Source organism: Paroedura picta, chromosome 2, assembly GCF_049243985.1.
Source record: "Paroedura picta isolate Pp20150507F chromosome 2, Ppicta_v3.0, whole genome shotgun sequence".
In the NCBI taxonomy this organism is placed as follows: Eukaryota; Metazoa; Chordata; class Lepidosauria; order Squamata; family Gekkonidae; genus Paroedura; species Paroedura picta.
Window position 1 is genome coordinate 84,583,253 of NC_135370.1, and position 15,270 is coordinate 84,598,522.

The 15,270-nt window shown below is 42.8% G+C and overlaps 1 protein-coding gene across 2 annotated transcripts in view; it reads left to right on the forward strand.

Moving 5' to 3' along the window:
• The window catches only part of EPS8L2 (EPS8 signaling adaptor L2), a 151,545-nt gene that overhangs the window by 118,781 nt on the left and 17,494 nt on the right, over positions 1-15,270 (forward strand). For both annotated transcript variants that reach the window (XM_077321379.1, XM_077321380.1), the window contains 6 exons: positions 2,611-2,690; positions 2,905-3,031; positions 6,952-7,040; positions 9,063-9,137; positions 13,664-13,812; positions 14,825-14,951. In XM_077321379.1, the coding sequence (XP_077177494.1) occupies positions 2,611-2,690; positions 2,905-3,031; positions 6,952-7,040; positions 9,063-9,137; positions 13,664-13,812; positions 14,825-14,951 (647 nt within the window). The remainder of the gene's footprint in view (positions 1-2,610; positions 2,691-2,904; positions 3,032-6,951; positions 7,041-9,062; positions 9,138-13,663; positions 13,813-14,824; positions 14,952-15,270) is intronic.

Consider the following 15,270-nt stretch of genomic DNA (forward strand, 5'->3'; position numbering starts at 1 on the left):
AATCCTTAGCAAAAGCAGCAATTGGCCCTGGGGGAGGGGAGATTCTACTAATAGGAATTTCATCATGTTGTCAGAAGTATGAATCACTCTTTATGTATATAGACTAGTATAAAAGCCCATTTTAAAAATGGTCTTTGAAAGGGGTCCAAGGGATGGTGAGAATAAATTCTCACCTCTGTGAGGTGGAGAGAGGGCTTTGCGGGCCAACAGGAAGCTCCCGTGATTGCACCGGTGGTGGTGGTCGGGCTTTCCCTTCCCGTTGGCCTGCAAAGCCTGCAAAGCCTGCAAAGCCCTCTTGCCACCTCAGTTTTGCCGGCCAGCAGTAAGTGGGAGGCCACCCCACCACCACCACAGGTGCGATCGCAGGAGCTTCCTGTTGGGCTGCAAAGCCCTCTCGCCGCCTCTGTTTTAACCTCCTGGTCTGCTTCCATCATATCGTTTGATCCATATTTTTGCATCTAGACACCTGACCATAATCTTCTATCTTCTAAATTGGCATGTTCTTTATGATACCTCTTTGCTCTTGTATTGGCACCTCTTGTATATTCTCACCATACATATGATCACTGGATTTTATTCTATTTGTTATCACATCATTTGTTACATCCCAGGAATTTCAGCCTTTCAACCTTATCTTTCTTCTCTGTACATTAGAAGAAAGAAAAGTTATGTTGATACTTGTGAAGATTTTATATTTTGTAGGCTTCAGTAACCTACCAGGAAACTGAATCAGCTTTAAGCAGTCATATGGTTGGATCAATTTTCACACCCTCATTCTTATAGTAGAGACATTCTTGTGTCTATATCTTCCACTGGAATTAGCATAGAACTAGCCAATCTGTGTAGTTCGATGATTATTTTCTCCAAGAACATTATTTTTATACAGACTACAATTTAAAGGGCAAATGATCTTGGGCAAAATGGACAAAATAATCACAGAACTTCAGGCAAAGTTTTGATCTGCCTTCATTTTATGAATATGCTTGTAGAGCTATTTTTAGGCCAGCATTCTATGCTTTGTAGAAAGCATCATATTGATGCACAACAATTAATTGTAACATAGGTTTACTAGCATGGACAAGATTCTTAATTTCAGGATTTATTGCATATTAATATTTTTATACCATGCCATATATTCTTCCTATAGTCTGATATTCCTTGAATACATAATATAATAGAATCTGTTTGAAGAGGGAGGGCTTGGAGAATTGGTTTCCTTAGTAGAGCAGACAATACTTGCCTTGACTTGTAACTTAATTCTCTTATGTAGAGATGATATGACATGCAGGGAGACATTGTGGTTCAATGCCAGCCCCTCCCATTTTCTACATCCTGGCTCTTTTGTTTTATATTTTTGAAAGCTTGTTTGCTCTCCATACTTGATAGTACAAGGGAGGGGGGAGTCTACCCAAACATTCAGTGAAATAATCCCTGCCATAGCACTGATTTATCAGCCTATTGAATTTTGACAGGTTATATCTGTCTTTTATGTACAGCATGGGAAACTGACGCACATTCTCTACTCACATACTTCCCAAACCTAAAAGTACAAGTTCCTACAATGTTCCTCTGAGATCTATATTATAAACAGCAGTCATGCAGAAACCTTTGGCAGGCTGAAACCAGGCAGATCCTCACTGATTTTTGTCCCTCATCCTCTCTCTCTTTTTAATTCTATTTTTAAATCATTGTGATCCTTTCTTCATTAAGTCCTTATACCTGGCTGGAAGGACTTGAGGATGTGTAATATTAGTCTGGTGTCACTTTTGCCACTCTTCCACATTGTGGTTAAATGGCCTAGATGTCATTGGGACCCTGGATATAGACAGGGTTGCTGTCTTGAACAATAGAAGAAAGGCCTTTAACAGCAATTTATGCATTTAACAGCAACTAGAGGTGCAGAAACTGAGCAGATGAAGCTCCCCTGGTTACTTCATGTTCTTGGCTGGAAAGGATTTGCCTGCTTCATCTCTTGTCAGGCTGCTATTAAAATCATAAGGGCAAGTCTAGTATTTTGCTTAAAAGAGACAACAGCCATTATTGCACAAGTAGCACAATCAGGCCCATTGTTCACAGCCCCACATAAGAGTAGGGAGGATGCGCTGTTTACATGAACACCAAAAGCAAATGAAACATAGTAAATGTGGCATTGTGTGTGTAGTCTTTTACTAGACTTTTTGATTTCAAAAGTTGGCCAGGTTTTGTTTCATGATAAATAAGACATAAGAAAAATACATCTAAGGAACTGCTAGAATTGTGCCCACAGTTTCACAACGGCAAAAGGAACCTTGGCAGTGAAATGTTGCAGCTCCTTTTGCAAAACTGAATCCAATCCCAATAGAATAGATGGAGTTATGCCAAATCACACAAGATTAATTATGTAACAGATGGTTGTTCCTTTGTGTCCAAGTCAACAAAATAAATCAACACCTTATACAGCAACAGTATATGATGCCCTATCCTTCTTTGAAAGCTGGTTCATTCTTCTCCAAGTAATTCTTTCTGCTTCCCTTGCAATCCAACTAATCCTCTGTTTTTACTGTTTTGAATCTATTGCTGTTTCACTCTGTTTTCATTGATAGCTGACCTTTTTGTTTTGTGCTTTGGCAGACTATGAACGACGAAGTTCCGGCTCTCAGGACCATGAAGAGTCACGTGCAATATTAGCACAGAAGATTGAAAAAGAAACGGTTGGTGATAATAGCACCTGCCTAACATTATTTTAAATGAGCCTCCGTTGTTTTGAATGTTACAATTTCAAATTCTATTTTTTTTCTATAAAAGTTATGTAAAAAGCGGAAGATAGCTAGAAGTGGAAACAGGGGAATATTTTCTAGGTAAGGAGAAAAAGAACATGTACTGAATATGGTTTCAATGTATTTTTTAAAACATGTCTCCATGCAGCAAACCCTGAACTGCACCCTAGATGACATTGAGCTGTTTGTTGCCAAACTTCAGAAAGCGTCAGAGGCATACAAACAGCTGAACCAAAGGAAGAAAGGAAAGAAGAACAAGAAGAAAGGACCAGCAGGTAAAAAAAAAGAAAGAAAAGGTTTCTTCATTCAGTCTACACACCTATGCTTTTCATAGAAAAATTCAACAGGGTCTGCTCCCAAGTCAATGTTCAAATGAGATTAACATAAGTATGCCTTTTGGTTTTGGAAAGTCCTGCTAAAACTAAAATGAGGGTGATGAACTGGCAACCCATGAGCCAGATCTACAGCCTCTGGAAGCCCTGCCAAGTTTTAATAACAAGGAATAAGAGGATTCCATGTTTATTTCATATACTTTTTTTCTGCCATTTCAAATTATATTTATAATCCATTTCACCAGAGTACAATATTTAACAAGCTCAGAAAGTTATGCGTTAATAAACTATTAAATTACAAATAATAACTGACTGTATTTGTTGAAGACCATATAAGAAAAGATCACTAAATCTCTGACTAAAAATGTCTAAATCAATCCCATCTCATTTTCCTTTATAAATCATAACCAAGTTATAAATCCAAAATTATACCTTTATATAATATACTCTATCTAAAGATTCTATTTTGTCTTAAAGTCCAATATTAGCTTATCTTTGACATACCTTGTCAATTTCGCCATCTGAACGAGTGCTAACATTTTCAACTGCCAATCAAATATGGTCCTTTAACTTCCAATTTTTCACCACCACCTTTGTCAAGTATCTCAATACCGCTCCATAGTTTTTCTATCTTTTTCCTTATCCAAAAATCCTAAAAGTAAAACTTCTGGATTTAAGACTATGGTGTGTTTAAAGATTTTTGAAATTTCTTTATGGAAATCCTGCCAGAATTGTCTTGCACATTTGCAGATCCACCACATATGAAAAATTGTCCCTCTCACTTCCTCACATTTCTAACATCTATCAGATGTGCCTTTATTTATTTTTGATTATTTATGTGGAGTCTTGTACCAACAATAATGCAGTTTATAATAGTTTTCCTTAATTCAATAGCTATTCATAAATTTCAGATCTTTAGTCCACATATTTTGCTAGGTTTCCAATGAAATAGTATGCCCAAGATTCCTTGCCTAAGAAATTACGAAATCTTTGACCACCTTGTCCTCAGTATCCAATAATAAACATAATTCATAATATCTTCTTAATTAAATTATTTTCATCTTTATATATACAGTATTTGCTGGCGTATAAGACTACTTTCCCCCCCTGAAAAACATGCCTCCAAGTGGGGGGGGGGGTCGTCCTATACGCCGGGTGCACTTCAGTTGGGATAGACATAGCTGCCCATAGTGGCCCATAGTACTGTATTTTGAGTGGAAATGTTGGGGGGTCGTCTTATACGCCCAGTTGTCTTATACGCTGGCAAATACGGTATTTCTAATTGTGATTTTTTTCAGTTCAAATCCCCATACCTTCCTATCTCTTTCAAATCTATCCTTAATCTGTCTATATAACCACCAGTCCAAATGTTTATAATCTTGAACTAATTTTTCATGATTTAATTCTAAAGTGTATTATCCTTTCTTGTACAAAATCTCTCTGTTATATCCCTATAATTTAACCAATTATTTTATATTGCTGCTTGCCCTCTAAATAAGGCTTCCTGTAATGATAACTGTAGAGGAATTTTGGAATATAATTTCATTTTATACCTTAAACAAAGCAAATCTTAAAACATGATGTAAAAATTGTTTATTTGCTTTCACCTTGTCACCTTTAGGAAATGTATGCATACCACCCAAACTTCATACCTGAAGCTTCTAATGTTAATAATCTCTGATCTCTTACAGTTATCCACTCCTTTATTCAAAGTAGACTACTAGGCTACATGCATCAAAATACATTCTCAAATTTGGTAGCTATTGTCCTACCCTCTTTTTAGGATCACAAATAATTTTCATGCACATGACAGATTGGCAACCTGGCCGTCAGAGGGAATCTTTTCAGAAATTCATTCATTTATCAGTAGGGTTGCCAACCTCCAGGTGATGGCTAGAGATCTCCCACTATTACAACTGAGATCGGTTCACCTTGAGAAAAAGCCCACTTAGGAAGGTGAACTCTATGGCATTGTACCACATTGAAGTCCTTCCCCTCCCCAACCCCCCCCCTTTCAAATCTCCAGGTATTTCTCAACCTAGAGTTGGCAACCCTATTTATCAGTCCCCTTATACCGTCTGCATGCATGTGTTCTAAAATACTACTCTCTTACTTGTACATGATACCAGCTTCATTATAGACCTGCTTAAGGTCTGTAAATAAAAAGATGCGTGAGGTGTGGAAAGTTCAAGTCTCCTCCCATTTTCCAAATCTGTTTCTTCTTTGTCGTCTCTCACCCTGGTCTTTGACCTTAACCTCATAGTTTCTGGGCCTGTGTTTTCAAAATTGGCTGTGCCCCGTTCATCCATGCTGAACATGCCTGTGCCCCATTCATCCCTGCTGAACATGTCTGTGCCCCATTCATCGATGCTGAACACAACTGTGCCCACTTTATCCATGCTTTCAGGAAAATGAGAGCCATTTTCCCCCAAGTAGTGGTTATGCTTTCATCTGTGGTAGATGGGCCACAAGAAATGGGTAGATTTCCCCCCTCTGCAATATTATTTTATCTTGCCTCATAAGAATTAATATCAGCTATTCATGTCAGGAAAAAAGTAAGGTTGTGTATGTTCCTGGTAGAAACAGGTTTTGCACCCTCTTACTTTAATTTAATTTTTAATTTCTCTCCTAGCTTGCATCCTGTAAATATAAATCATATTTACAGGATTCAAGCTAGGAGAGTTCTGATCCCCAAGCTAGGAGAATTCAGCCAGCAAAAGTGCAGGGGCTAGTCATTCCTAAATGCAAAGCATCTCTAATCCACTCACAGCAATATAGTTCACCTTGTTATTTACTCAGAAATATACCAAACTAGCTGCAAAGCCCACTGCAATGCTAAATGCAGCGGGCACTAGTGGCCTCTCTGGGTTTGTGGCAGCCTGGCCCTGTCGACCTCCCGAGCCACCTCCCAGACCTGAATGCAGCGGGGTGGAGGTGTGTTGGCGGCGGGACTGGCGGGTGCTGCAGGTGGCAGCTGTCCTACCTGGGAGGCGTTGACGAGCCCTCAGCAGCCTTGGTGGCCCCTGTGATGCCTCTGGCTGCATGGCGTCCGTGGTGTGCGTTTGGAGGAGGTGGCCTTCTGTGGGCGGTGCCGCCACCTCATAGGAGTGCTGGGCATGTTGCCTGCCGCCGCCACATAGCCTGGACCTCTGAGGGCCCTCCGCGGGTGGCAGCAACAGAGCACGTGCGGCATTGACAGTGGGCCTCCGGGGTTGGTGCCACCTGCAAGTGCCACCAGGCAGGATGGCCACCAGCATTGCTGTGACTGCCACCTCATCGGCCCCCTGAAGGCCCTGCGCAGATGCAGGCGGTGGGCTGGAGTGTGTGCAGCAGCAGCAGCAACTCATGGGCACGCTGGGCTGGTTGGCCACCACCGCTGCCTCTTATCCGCTGGCTGTGGTGTCTGGGTTGCCATGTGTGGCAGTGCAGCCGCAGACAGGTCCCCCCTCGCTGGCTCAGCCGCCTGCTCCTCGCAGGTGGAGCAGCAGATCATGGGAAATGTGCTGGCTACAGCAGCCAGGCGTGTCTGCAAGGTGAGCAGTGAGCGGAAGGCAACAGAGGGCGGGAGCTCTAGGGGCCGTCCCAGTCAGGGTGCTGGCCACAGCCTGATTGGCCCATGTTCGAGCTCAGACACCCCGGACACACTCCATCCCCTCCAGCCAGTTTGCCAGATATTTAGAGGACCAATGGATTAGGATATTAAGAGGATAAATGCATAAGGATAACCTGTCTTCTCCTTAATGAGAAGGTGAACTATACTGCTAGAGTGCCTCTGTTATTGCTCCACACTTCTGGTCAGACAAATAACCCATTTTAATGGATACTTCTTTGTTTCTTTATTCACAATACTTTTGTTTTTCTAGAGGGAGTTCTGACTTTGCGGGCAAAACCCCCAGGTGAAGCTGAATATATTGACTGCTTCCAGAAAACCAAGCTGGCACTAAACCTCATGGTAAGCAGCAGCAGAAGAAATTATCATTGAAATAGTCTCTATTTATAGATAAACTCAGCACTATGGAAAATTTTAACTAAAGGCAACAAAATTTGTTTTCACAAGGTCTGCAAAACATGTGATTTCTCAAGGTGTACAATAAAAATGAACATGAAAGCTAGATTAATCTTTACATAAACAGTGCCGTAATCATCCATAAGGTGCCTGAATCTTTGATGTGGTGCCCTTGGGTTCCATGGCATCTGCCAACACCTTACCATCTGGGTGGGGCCAGATGGGGCTCTTATCAAGCAGGGCTTCACAGAAGAAGGAAACCTGCCCAGCTTTGCCTAAGATTCTACTAAGACTATGTGTTTATTCAAACCATTGAAGAAATTCCAACCCGACAGTCCTATATTGCTGTCATGGTTGACTGTGACTGATAGAACTGTCCTTCATAGACCTATGTAACTCCTCATTAACTGCATCTAATTAGTGGCCATCAACACATCTTGTAGCAGTTAGTTCCACATATGGAATGCCCATTGTGTAAAAGTGCTTTCTGATTGTTTGATTGATTTTAATCTACTGCTCATCAATTCTGGAGTATGTCCCTGAATTCCATTGTTATAGGAGGGGGGAAAGTTTCTCTACATGCACTTTCTCTTCCCCATAATTTTCTGAACCTCGGTCATCACCTTTTATTTCCTTATTTACTAAATTTAAAAGTCCCAGATGCATCAGTCAGTCTCATATTTACTATTTATTAGAAGGCATAATATGTGGATAACGTACAGTACTATTATTAGCATCCTCTGAAAATTGCCTACACTGTAGGGAGAAAATGTTTTGGGTGCACCTTGCTTGCCTGACCCCACCATTCTTTATCAGGCCTAGCTCAGGGCTATGTTGTAGTTATTTCGTTTTCTACAGAGAGAAATAAAAGTTACTAATAGCAGGAGTCACACTTTCTGTTGCATTAAACTAGCAAGATGAGGTTATGCAGCATATAAATGGAAGGTGCAGACATCTGAACTGCTCTCTGATGGGCCCATTATGCACGGGGGGGATAACGCACATTCAGGCTGGAATGGCAGCGACTAAAATCACCGATAACACGTGCCGGCTGCAACCAGCCGCAGATTCGGTGCATGCCGCCGAAAAAACCGCGTTAGCGAAACGCGGAAGAAAGCGCAGCTTCCGGGTGACCGGGGCGCAACCAGAAGCGGCGCCAGGGTCGCCGAGTGCCTAATCGCTTACTCTGGGTTTTGCCGCCGTTGCGTCCCGTCCTGTGCATAAGCAGTTTGCTTCACTTCTTCCCCCTCCGCGTTTTCCATGTGACCCGAAATCGCCGTTTCGGCGGCCGTGCATAATGGGCCAGGGTAATGCAATTAGTTTAACATTTTTGTAAATTCCTTTCACTGTCCTTCTCTCTTTGCAACATAGCTCCAGCAATGGGTTCAGCTGCAGTAAGGCCATCTTACTCCACAGCCAAAATAAGCTATGTGCAAGTCTACCTTAACTCTCCAGTGCCTCTCATGACCTTATCTCCAGGGGGTTGTCCTGTCTGTTGTAGCAAAGTTAAACAGGAGTGTGCTGATAGGAGGTACATTGATGGTCTCTATGTGAACTAATGCAGAAAACATAGGATTTCCCACTGGGACAAATGGCATTCCCCCTCCCCCTAGACCACTTAAAATGGTGTTGGGGGAAGGCATAACCTCCTTGTTTCTAAATGGCATGGTCCTGGTCTGCCAGACATACCTGGAAGTGGCATTGCCACCAGAAATTAGATGTGCAGATCTGAATGACAGTTCTCATGGTGGATGTGGACCTGACCTGACAGTTCTGTGTTGTACAATATCATGTGATTTGATACCCATAGTTTCAAATTTTGAAATGATAGCAAAATAAAATTTCTAATTTTTTTCCTGGGTTTGTTTACGAATACGAAAACACAATGAAACAAGGATGATTTTTTATCTTTGATCACAGATTCTGCAATCACATTAAGATTGAGCACTATTTCACTTTTCTTTTCAGGCCAAACTGAGAAAACATATCCAGAATCCAAGTGCTTCAGAGATGGTGCATTTTCTATTTGGACCACTGGAACTGGTATCTCCTTAACTATAAATTCAGTAATCTTATTTATGTAATAGTACCATAAATCTCAGCATCTAGTGAAATAAATACTCTAATTAAGAGTACACAATATAAAGGTTTCATTCATAAATCTCTAATTAAAATAAATCTGAGCCTTCGGGGAGGGCGGTATATAAATCTAAAAAATAAATAAAATAAATAAATAATGTACTATCAAATGGTACACATAGCAGGTTTCATCACCAGTTTATATGCTGCCAGATTCAGATGAGTAGCCTTGTTGGTCTGATGCAAAAGAACAAAGTTTGAGTCTGGGGGCACCTTTAAGACCAACAAAGTTAAATTCTGGGTTTAAGTTGCCATGGCCAAGTATACTTCCTCAGAAGTGTGCATGCACATGCAAGCTTATACTCAGTTAAACTTTGTTGGCTTTAAAGATGCCCCTGGACTCAAACTTTGTTCTGGTTGCATGTTGTAAAACAACCTATTTGAACAGAATGCCTGTGTTGGTTCCACCAAGAGTGCTTGAAGCTAAAATGTGGGGATAATTGAGGATAGTTCCTGGAGTGAATTCTATGGGGACACCCATATAATGGGTTACCCACAGTCCTGGAAGCTGTCTTATACTGAATCAGACCATTGGTCTATCAAGGTCAGTATTGTCTACTCAAACTTGCAGTGGCTCTCCAGGGTCTCCGACAGAGGTCTTTCCCATCACCTACTGCTGGTCCTTTTATTAACTGGAGATGACAGGGACTGAACCTGGGACTTTCTGCTTGCCAAGCAGATGCTCTATCATTGAGCCACGGCCCCTCCCACAGCTCACAGATGTTCCCAACTGCCTGAAGTAAATCATTCCAAGACAAAAATAGTTGTCTTTTCAAAGAAAATTAAGAAACACTTGTGGCAGCTAAATGCTACTTGTATTGAACAAGTTCAGTTATATAAATATCTAGGTGGACCCAGTTGGGCGGCGGGCGCATTCTAGCCCGCCCGCGGGGACTTATGGATCCAATTGGATTCCGGAATGCTCTGCGGGACCCGATGCCTCCTGGCGACTCACTAGCGGCTTTGGTGGCGGACTGGCAGTCCCGCCTGACAGCTGCTATAGATGAGATCGCCCCTAAATGTCCTCTCTCCCCTCGACTCAAACGGGCTCCCTGGTACACCGGGGAGCTACGGGAGAAGAAAAGGGAAGTGAGACGACTGGAGCGAGTGTGGCGGAAGACTCGCGACGAAGCTACAAGAACATCTTATCGCACGCTTATGAGGGTGTATGAGATGGCGGTGAAAGTGGCAAAACGTGAATTTTTTGCCACGGAAATCGCGTCCGCAAGCTCTCGCCCGGCCCAATTATTTAGGGTAGTTAGATCCCTTACCGCCCTTGAGGGGCGCCAAAATAATAGCAAATTGGAACTCGGCCGTGAGGCATTTGCGAGCTATTTTGCGGACAAAATCTCGTCTCTCCGCCACAATCTTCCCGCCACAGTACGCTGATGACACCCAGCTCTATCTCCTCATGGACGGCCGCCCGGACTCCCCCCCCGGAACCATTCGCCAGATGTTTGGAAGCAGTGACAGAATGGTTCGAGCAGAGTCACCTGAAACTCAACCCCTCCAAGACGGAGGTCCTGTGGCTGGGACGTAGGGGGCAGGACCAGGAAGCGCGCTTACCCACCCTGGCAGGGACGCAACTCACCATCACGTCCCAGGCCAGGAACTTGGGTGTGGCCATTGATGCCTCCCTGACTTTGGAGGCGCAGGTCAAAAAAGTAGCGGGCCAGGCGTTTTTCCACCTTCGCCAGGCCCGACTATTAGCGCCCTACCTGTCCCCCGAACACTTAGCCACAGTGATCCATGCAACGGTCACCTCCAGAATAGATTTCTGTAACTCGCTCTACGCGGGCCTTCCCTTGTCCTTGATCCGGAAACTTCAGCTAGTGCAAAACGCAGCTGCTAGGGTCCTCACTGGCACATCTTGGAGGGCCCACATCCAGCCAGTGCTGAGGCAGCTGCACTGGTTGCCAATTGCTGCCCGGATCCGGTTCAAGGTTCTGGTTCTAACCTTCAAGGCTTTACGCGAGTTGGGACCCACATACCTGAGGGACCGCCTATCGCCCTATGCCCCTCGCAGGGCCTTGCGCTCTGCGGGTGAAAACCTGTTGGTCGTTCCCGGCCCTAGGGAAGCACGTCTGGCCTCGACTAGGGCCAGGGCCTTTTCGGTCCTGGCCCCGACCGAAAGCTTCAGAATCTATGAACTCTTATGTAGCCCATATTGCTCTGAATGCACAAAAAATGCAGGTGCTACACTAAAATTCTATTGGAACAAAGGTGGTAGGGATGTCCCAGCAGCTCTTAAAATATACAAAACTAAGCCCCTGGTGCAAATGTTATATGGAGCTCCACTGACAATCGCTGCCAATACAATTTGCCTGGAGAGAGTGCAAACCAAGGGCCATTCCACACCAGGATCTATGTAGCAAATTGGTTGCAGAACGAAAAAACGCCATTTTAAATAGTGGAATTCATCGTTATGCATACCTGCCTTTGTAGTGGAATTCAGTTGCGTTTCTATCGTTTCCCACAGGTTGCCGGTCTCGGCAAAAATCGCTAGCCAGGAAGCGATATTGCCAAGCTTTGTCCCGCCCCTGGCCATCAAGCAGCCAATGGGCGGCCGTTATTATGCTCCCAAAAACCCCCTTTCCCTTTAAGGAAGGTTTAAAAAAACACACACATACACATGTTGCAATGAAACTGCGTTGATTCGTTGCAACGGAGAGACCCATCTAGCTAGCAGGTGGTGTTTGAGCTGCCGTTTCATCGTTGCCACGCTCCCCCCAAGTGAAAAAAAAAATACCCCCCCCCCCGCATGGGCACGATTTTTGGCCAAAAATAGAGTGAAAAATAAAGGGAAAATAAACCAGCAAACGGGGCTGTGTGTTGCTTGATACTTGGTGACTTAAAACAGCTCTGGGGAGGGACTGCAGCCAGGGAAGCCTCGCTGGGTAAACGGAGGCTCGCCTGTGCATTGATCTCTGCTCGCTCCGAGAGAAAAAAATGGCGATCGCTTCGCCGGAAGATCAGAGGAGAAAGCCAGGGGGAGGGACTTTGCAGAAACCGCAACAATGGTAACGCACAGAACTTTATTGCTCATGTTGCAGATTGGTTGCAAGAGTGTAGCGCTTTCTGGAGGGTGAATCCACTTTTTGGGATTTCCCTGAAAGCGCTACAATGAAGCGCTTTTTGCAGTTCGGTTTCAGGAGTGTTGCAGATTGTCAATGATGTTGTGTATAACAGCAAATCAGTAGCTATTTCAATTTGCAACCATTGTGCAATTTTGAACGAGTGCGGAATGGCCCCAAATTTTTGAGAAATCTTCTGCAGCTCCCCACAATTGTCTCTAATGCTGCACTGTGTGTGGAGTCAGGTTTAACCCTTGTTGAGGCAAGTTTATGGTCAGCTGCAATATTGTATTGGCTAAGGCTGATCTTCTTTCTATCCTGTCTAATATTATTTGACTCATTTACTGCTCCATGGATACAGGCCATTAACAGGAAGTTAGGATTTTATGGTCTATCCCAACAATTTCTGCTCTCTTTGGTGTTTGACCGGGCCAAAGAATTGGTAAAGCAAAGAATACAGGATGTGGAAAGACAGCATGATTTGAATAGAATCAGCAATCCACTGTATGACACCTCTCTTCTAAATAGATTATCTCTTATGCCCTATCTTTCTAATATTGATAATTCTGAATTTAGAAGGGCATTTACATTATTGCACCATAATGCTCTCCCTTCAGCATGGGTAGAGGGAAAATATAATAAGCTTCCACCCCAGGAACGAACTTGCTTATGCCAGGATGGTAACATTGAGAACACAGAACATGTGATTTTTGATTGCTGTATTTATAACCAATCACGTCAGAAATTACTGTATTCCATCTTTACTGACTTAAGAGCTACTTCAAGACAAGCCAAATTAAAGGAACTCCTTTCAGATAAAAATAAGAATTTATCCTATATTATTGCCAAATATGCAAGATTAGCAATTAAATGTAGAAGTGCCTGGCTAAATATGTATAAGGGTTAGGACGGATCTACTGAACACATGAAGTATTTTGGAACTTTTAATCAATCTTATATAGTGTTTTACTGATTTGTATTTTGTACTGGTTGTTAACCGAAATAAATGTATCTTATACTTATGTTCCCATGAAACATGGCTGGATAACTTGATAGATGCCACTTGTAAGACCGTCTATGACCTTTTTTGGTGCATGCCAACAACATAATTTGTTATTTATTCCAGGAGCCATGTCATGCATTAATTCAGAAATGGTTCACTGAATGACTTCAGGTTAAAGAAATAAAAAACCAGCAGGTTTACAAAACCTGAAACTTAAATCAGATTACTGACGTTTTCAGATGATCCATTAGCATCCCAGTGTATTGCTTTTAAAAAGAATTGAAAGTACTTGTTTGTCAGGCATTTTGAAATTCACTCTAAATTTTTTAAATACTTTTTCATGTGTAATCTAGATTGTTAGTAGTTGTGGTGGTCCTGACCTCGCAAGATCTGTCCTCAGCCCACTTCTTTCTAAAGATACCACAGATTTCCTAAAAGGACATCTAACACCAAAGGAGATGACACTGTGGGAGTCCTTGGGAGAGACATGGACAAGGTCAAGGTAAAGGACAAAGCCAAGCTGAGGAGCAACAAAGAATTAACTGAAATCTATAAAGGAAAATGTCCCTTGATTTTTTAATGACTTTCATGTTTTAAGATTTGATCATGTTTTAGGTTGTAAGCAGCTTTGAGCAGATTCTCTGGAGAGTTGACACATAAATTTCCAAACTAAAATGGTTGGCCCAACCGTTAGGTATGTCTAGGCAATCTCCTGGGGTGCCAAAGTTGGAAGGGCCAACTGTTAGAATTAGAAGGTCGCAGGTAGCCCCAAGGTTCCCAGTTGCAGGGAAGAGAGAGAGCTAGCACTCCTTATGCATTGGCTAAGCTAACTGTCCTGCCCCTTGAGGTCCCCTTGCTGGCTGTTTACCTGGCCTGCCTTCTCTCATCACTTGAATTGGCAGTGGCAGGCTCCGATCTCCAGCACTTGTCTATGTGCCCAAGCCAGCCCTCCAGTGGTGTTGAAACTGGCTGACAGAAATAGCAGTCCTGGGCAGTGTTACTAAGCACCAATGAAGAAAAGCAAAAGGCCAGCCTGGTAAACCTAGGCAGCTCTAGAATCTAGGGCTTCCAACCTCCAGGTGGGACATGGAATTAGGAAGACCAGGTCTCTCTCTCAATTGTCCACCAGCCCACAGAGGGCCAGAAGTAGGAAAAAGGTTTTTAAAATGGTGTCATACCAGTGGTATGACTTCCAGTAAATACCTGGAAGTGACATCACTTCACTAGCACAGCATCAATGCAGCACTCTAGGATATGGACAAAAACTCTATAGATTTTTGCTCCAATCCTAGAGCATCACATTAATGTGATTCTGACAACATGACATTCCTTCCAGGTATTTGGTAGAAGTGACATCGTGCCTTATGGAAGTAGCCAATATCAAAGAGTCCAAACACGAATTTTTTAAATGGCCTTAGAATATTAATATTGGCAGTTATATGTCATAATAGGAAAGTAAATGATATGGTCCATGTTCTGTATTAAAATTAATTTCTTTGTAATGTATTTATAAGAGCTGAGTGGCCAAGAGAAGCCAGTGTTCCAAGCTACATTCCAAAGTTCCGCAATGGATGGGAGCCACCCATGGAAATTTTCCGTGGAGCCCCTTGGGAAATAGATTTTGGCCATTTGCAAGAAGAGGTAAGTTCCAGGCCGAAACCCCTTCATATTTTTCTGTGTTCATTCAAACAGTGAGTCAAGTACTTGATTAGTAATTTTCTGATGAGTAAATGAGAAAAATTGATTTGGAGGAAATTCATATTTTGAATTCCTGCTGTTTTCAAATGAATTGATGATCAAACATGCATTGAGAGAGCTAATGACAATAAAGTAATTCTACTTAGGGCCACGTGTGCAGAAGCAAGTTGTCATGCTCATATCACTTTCTGCAGAAGGCAGAAGGCGAAATGGGTACTATGTGTGCAGTCAGCTATTTGGAAATGCAGGGAGGAATGGAGAG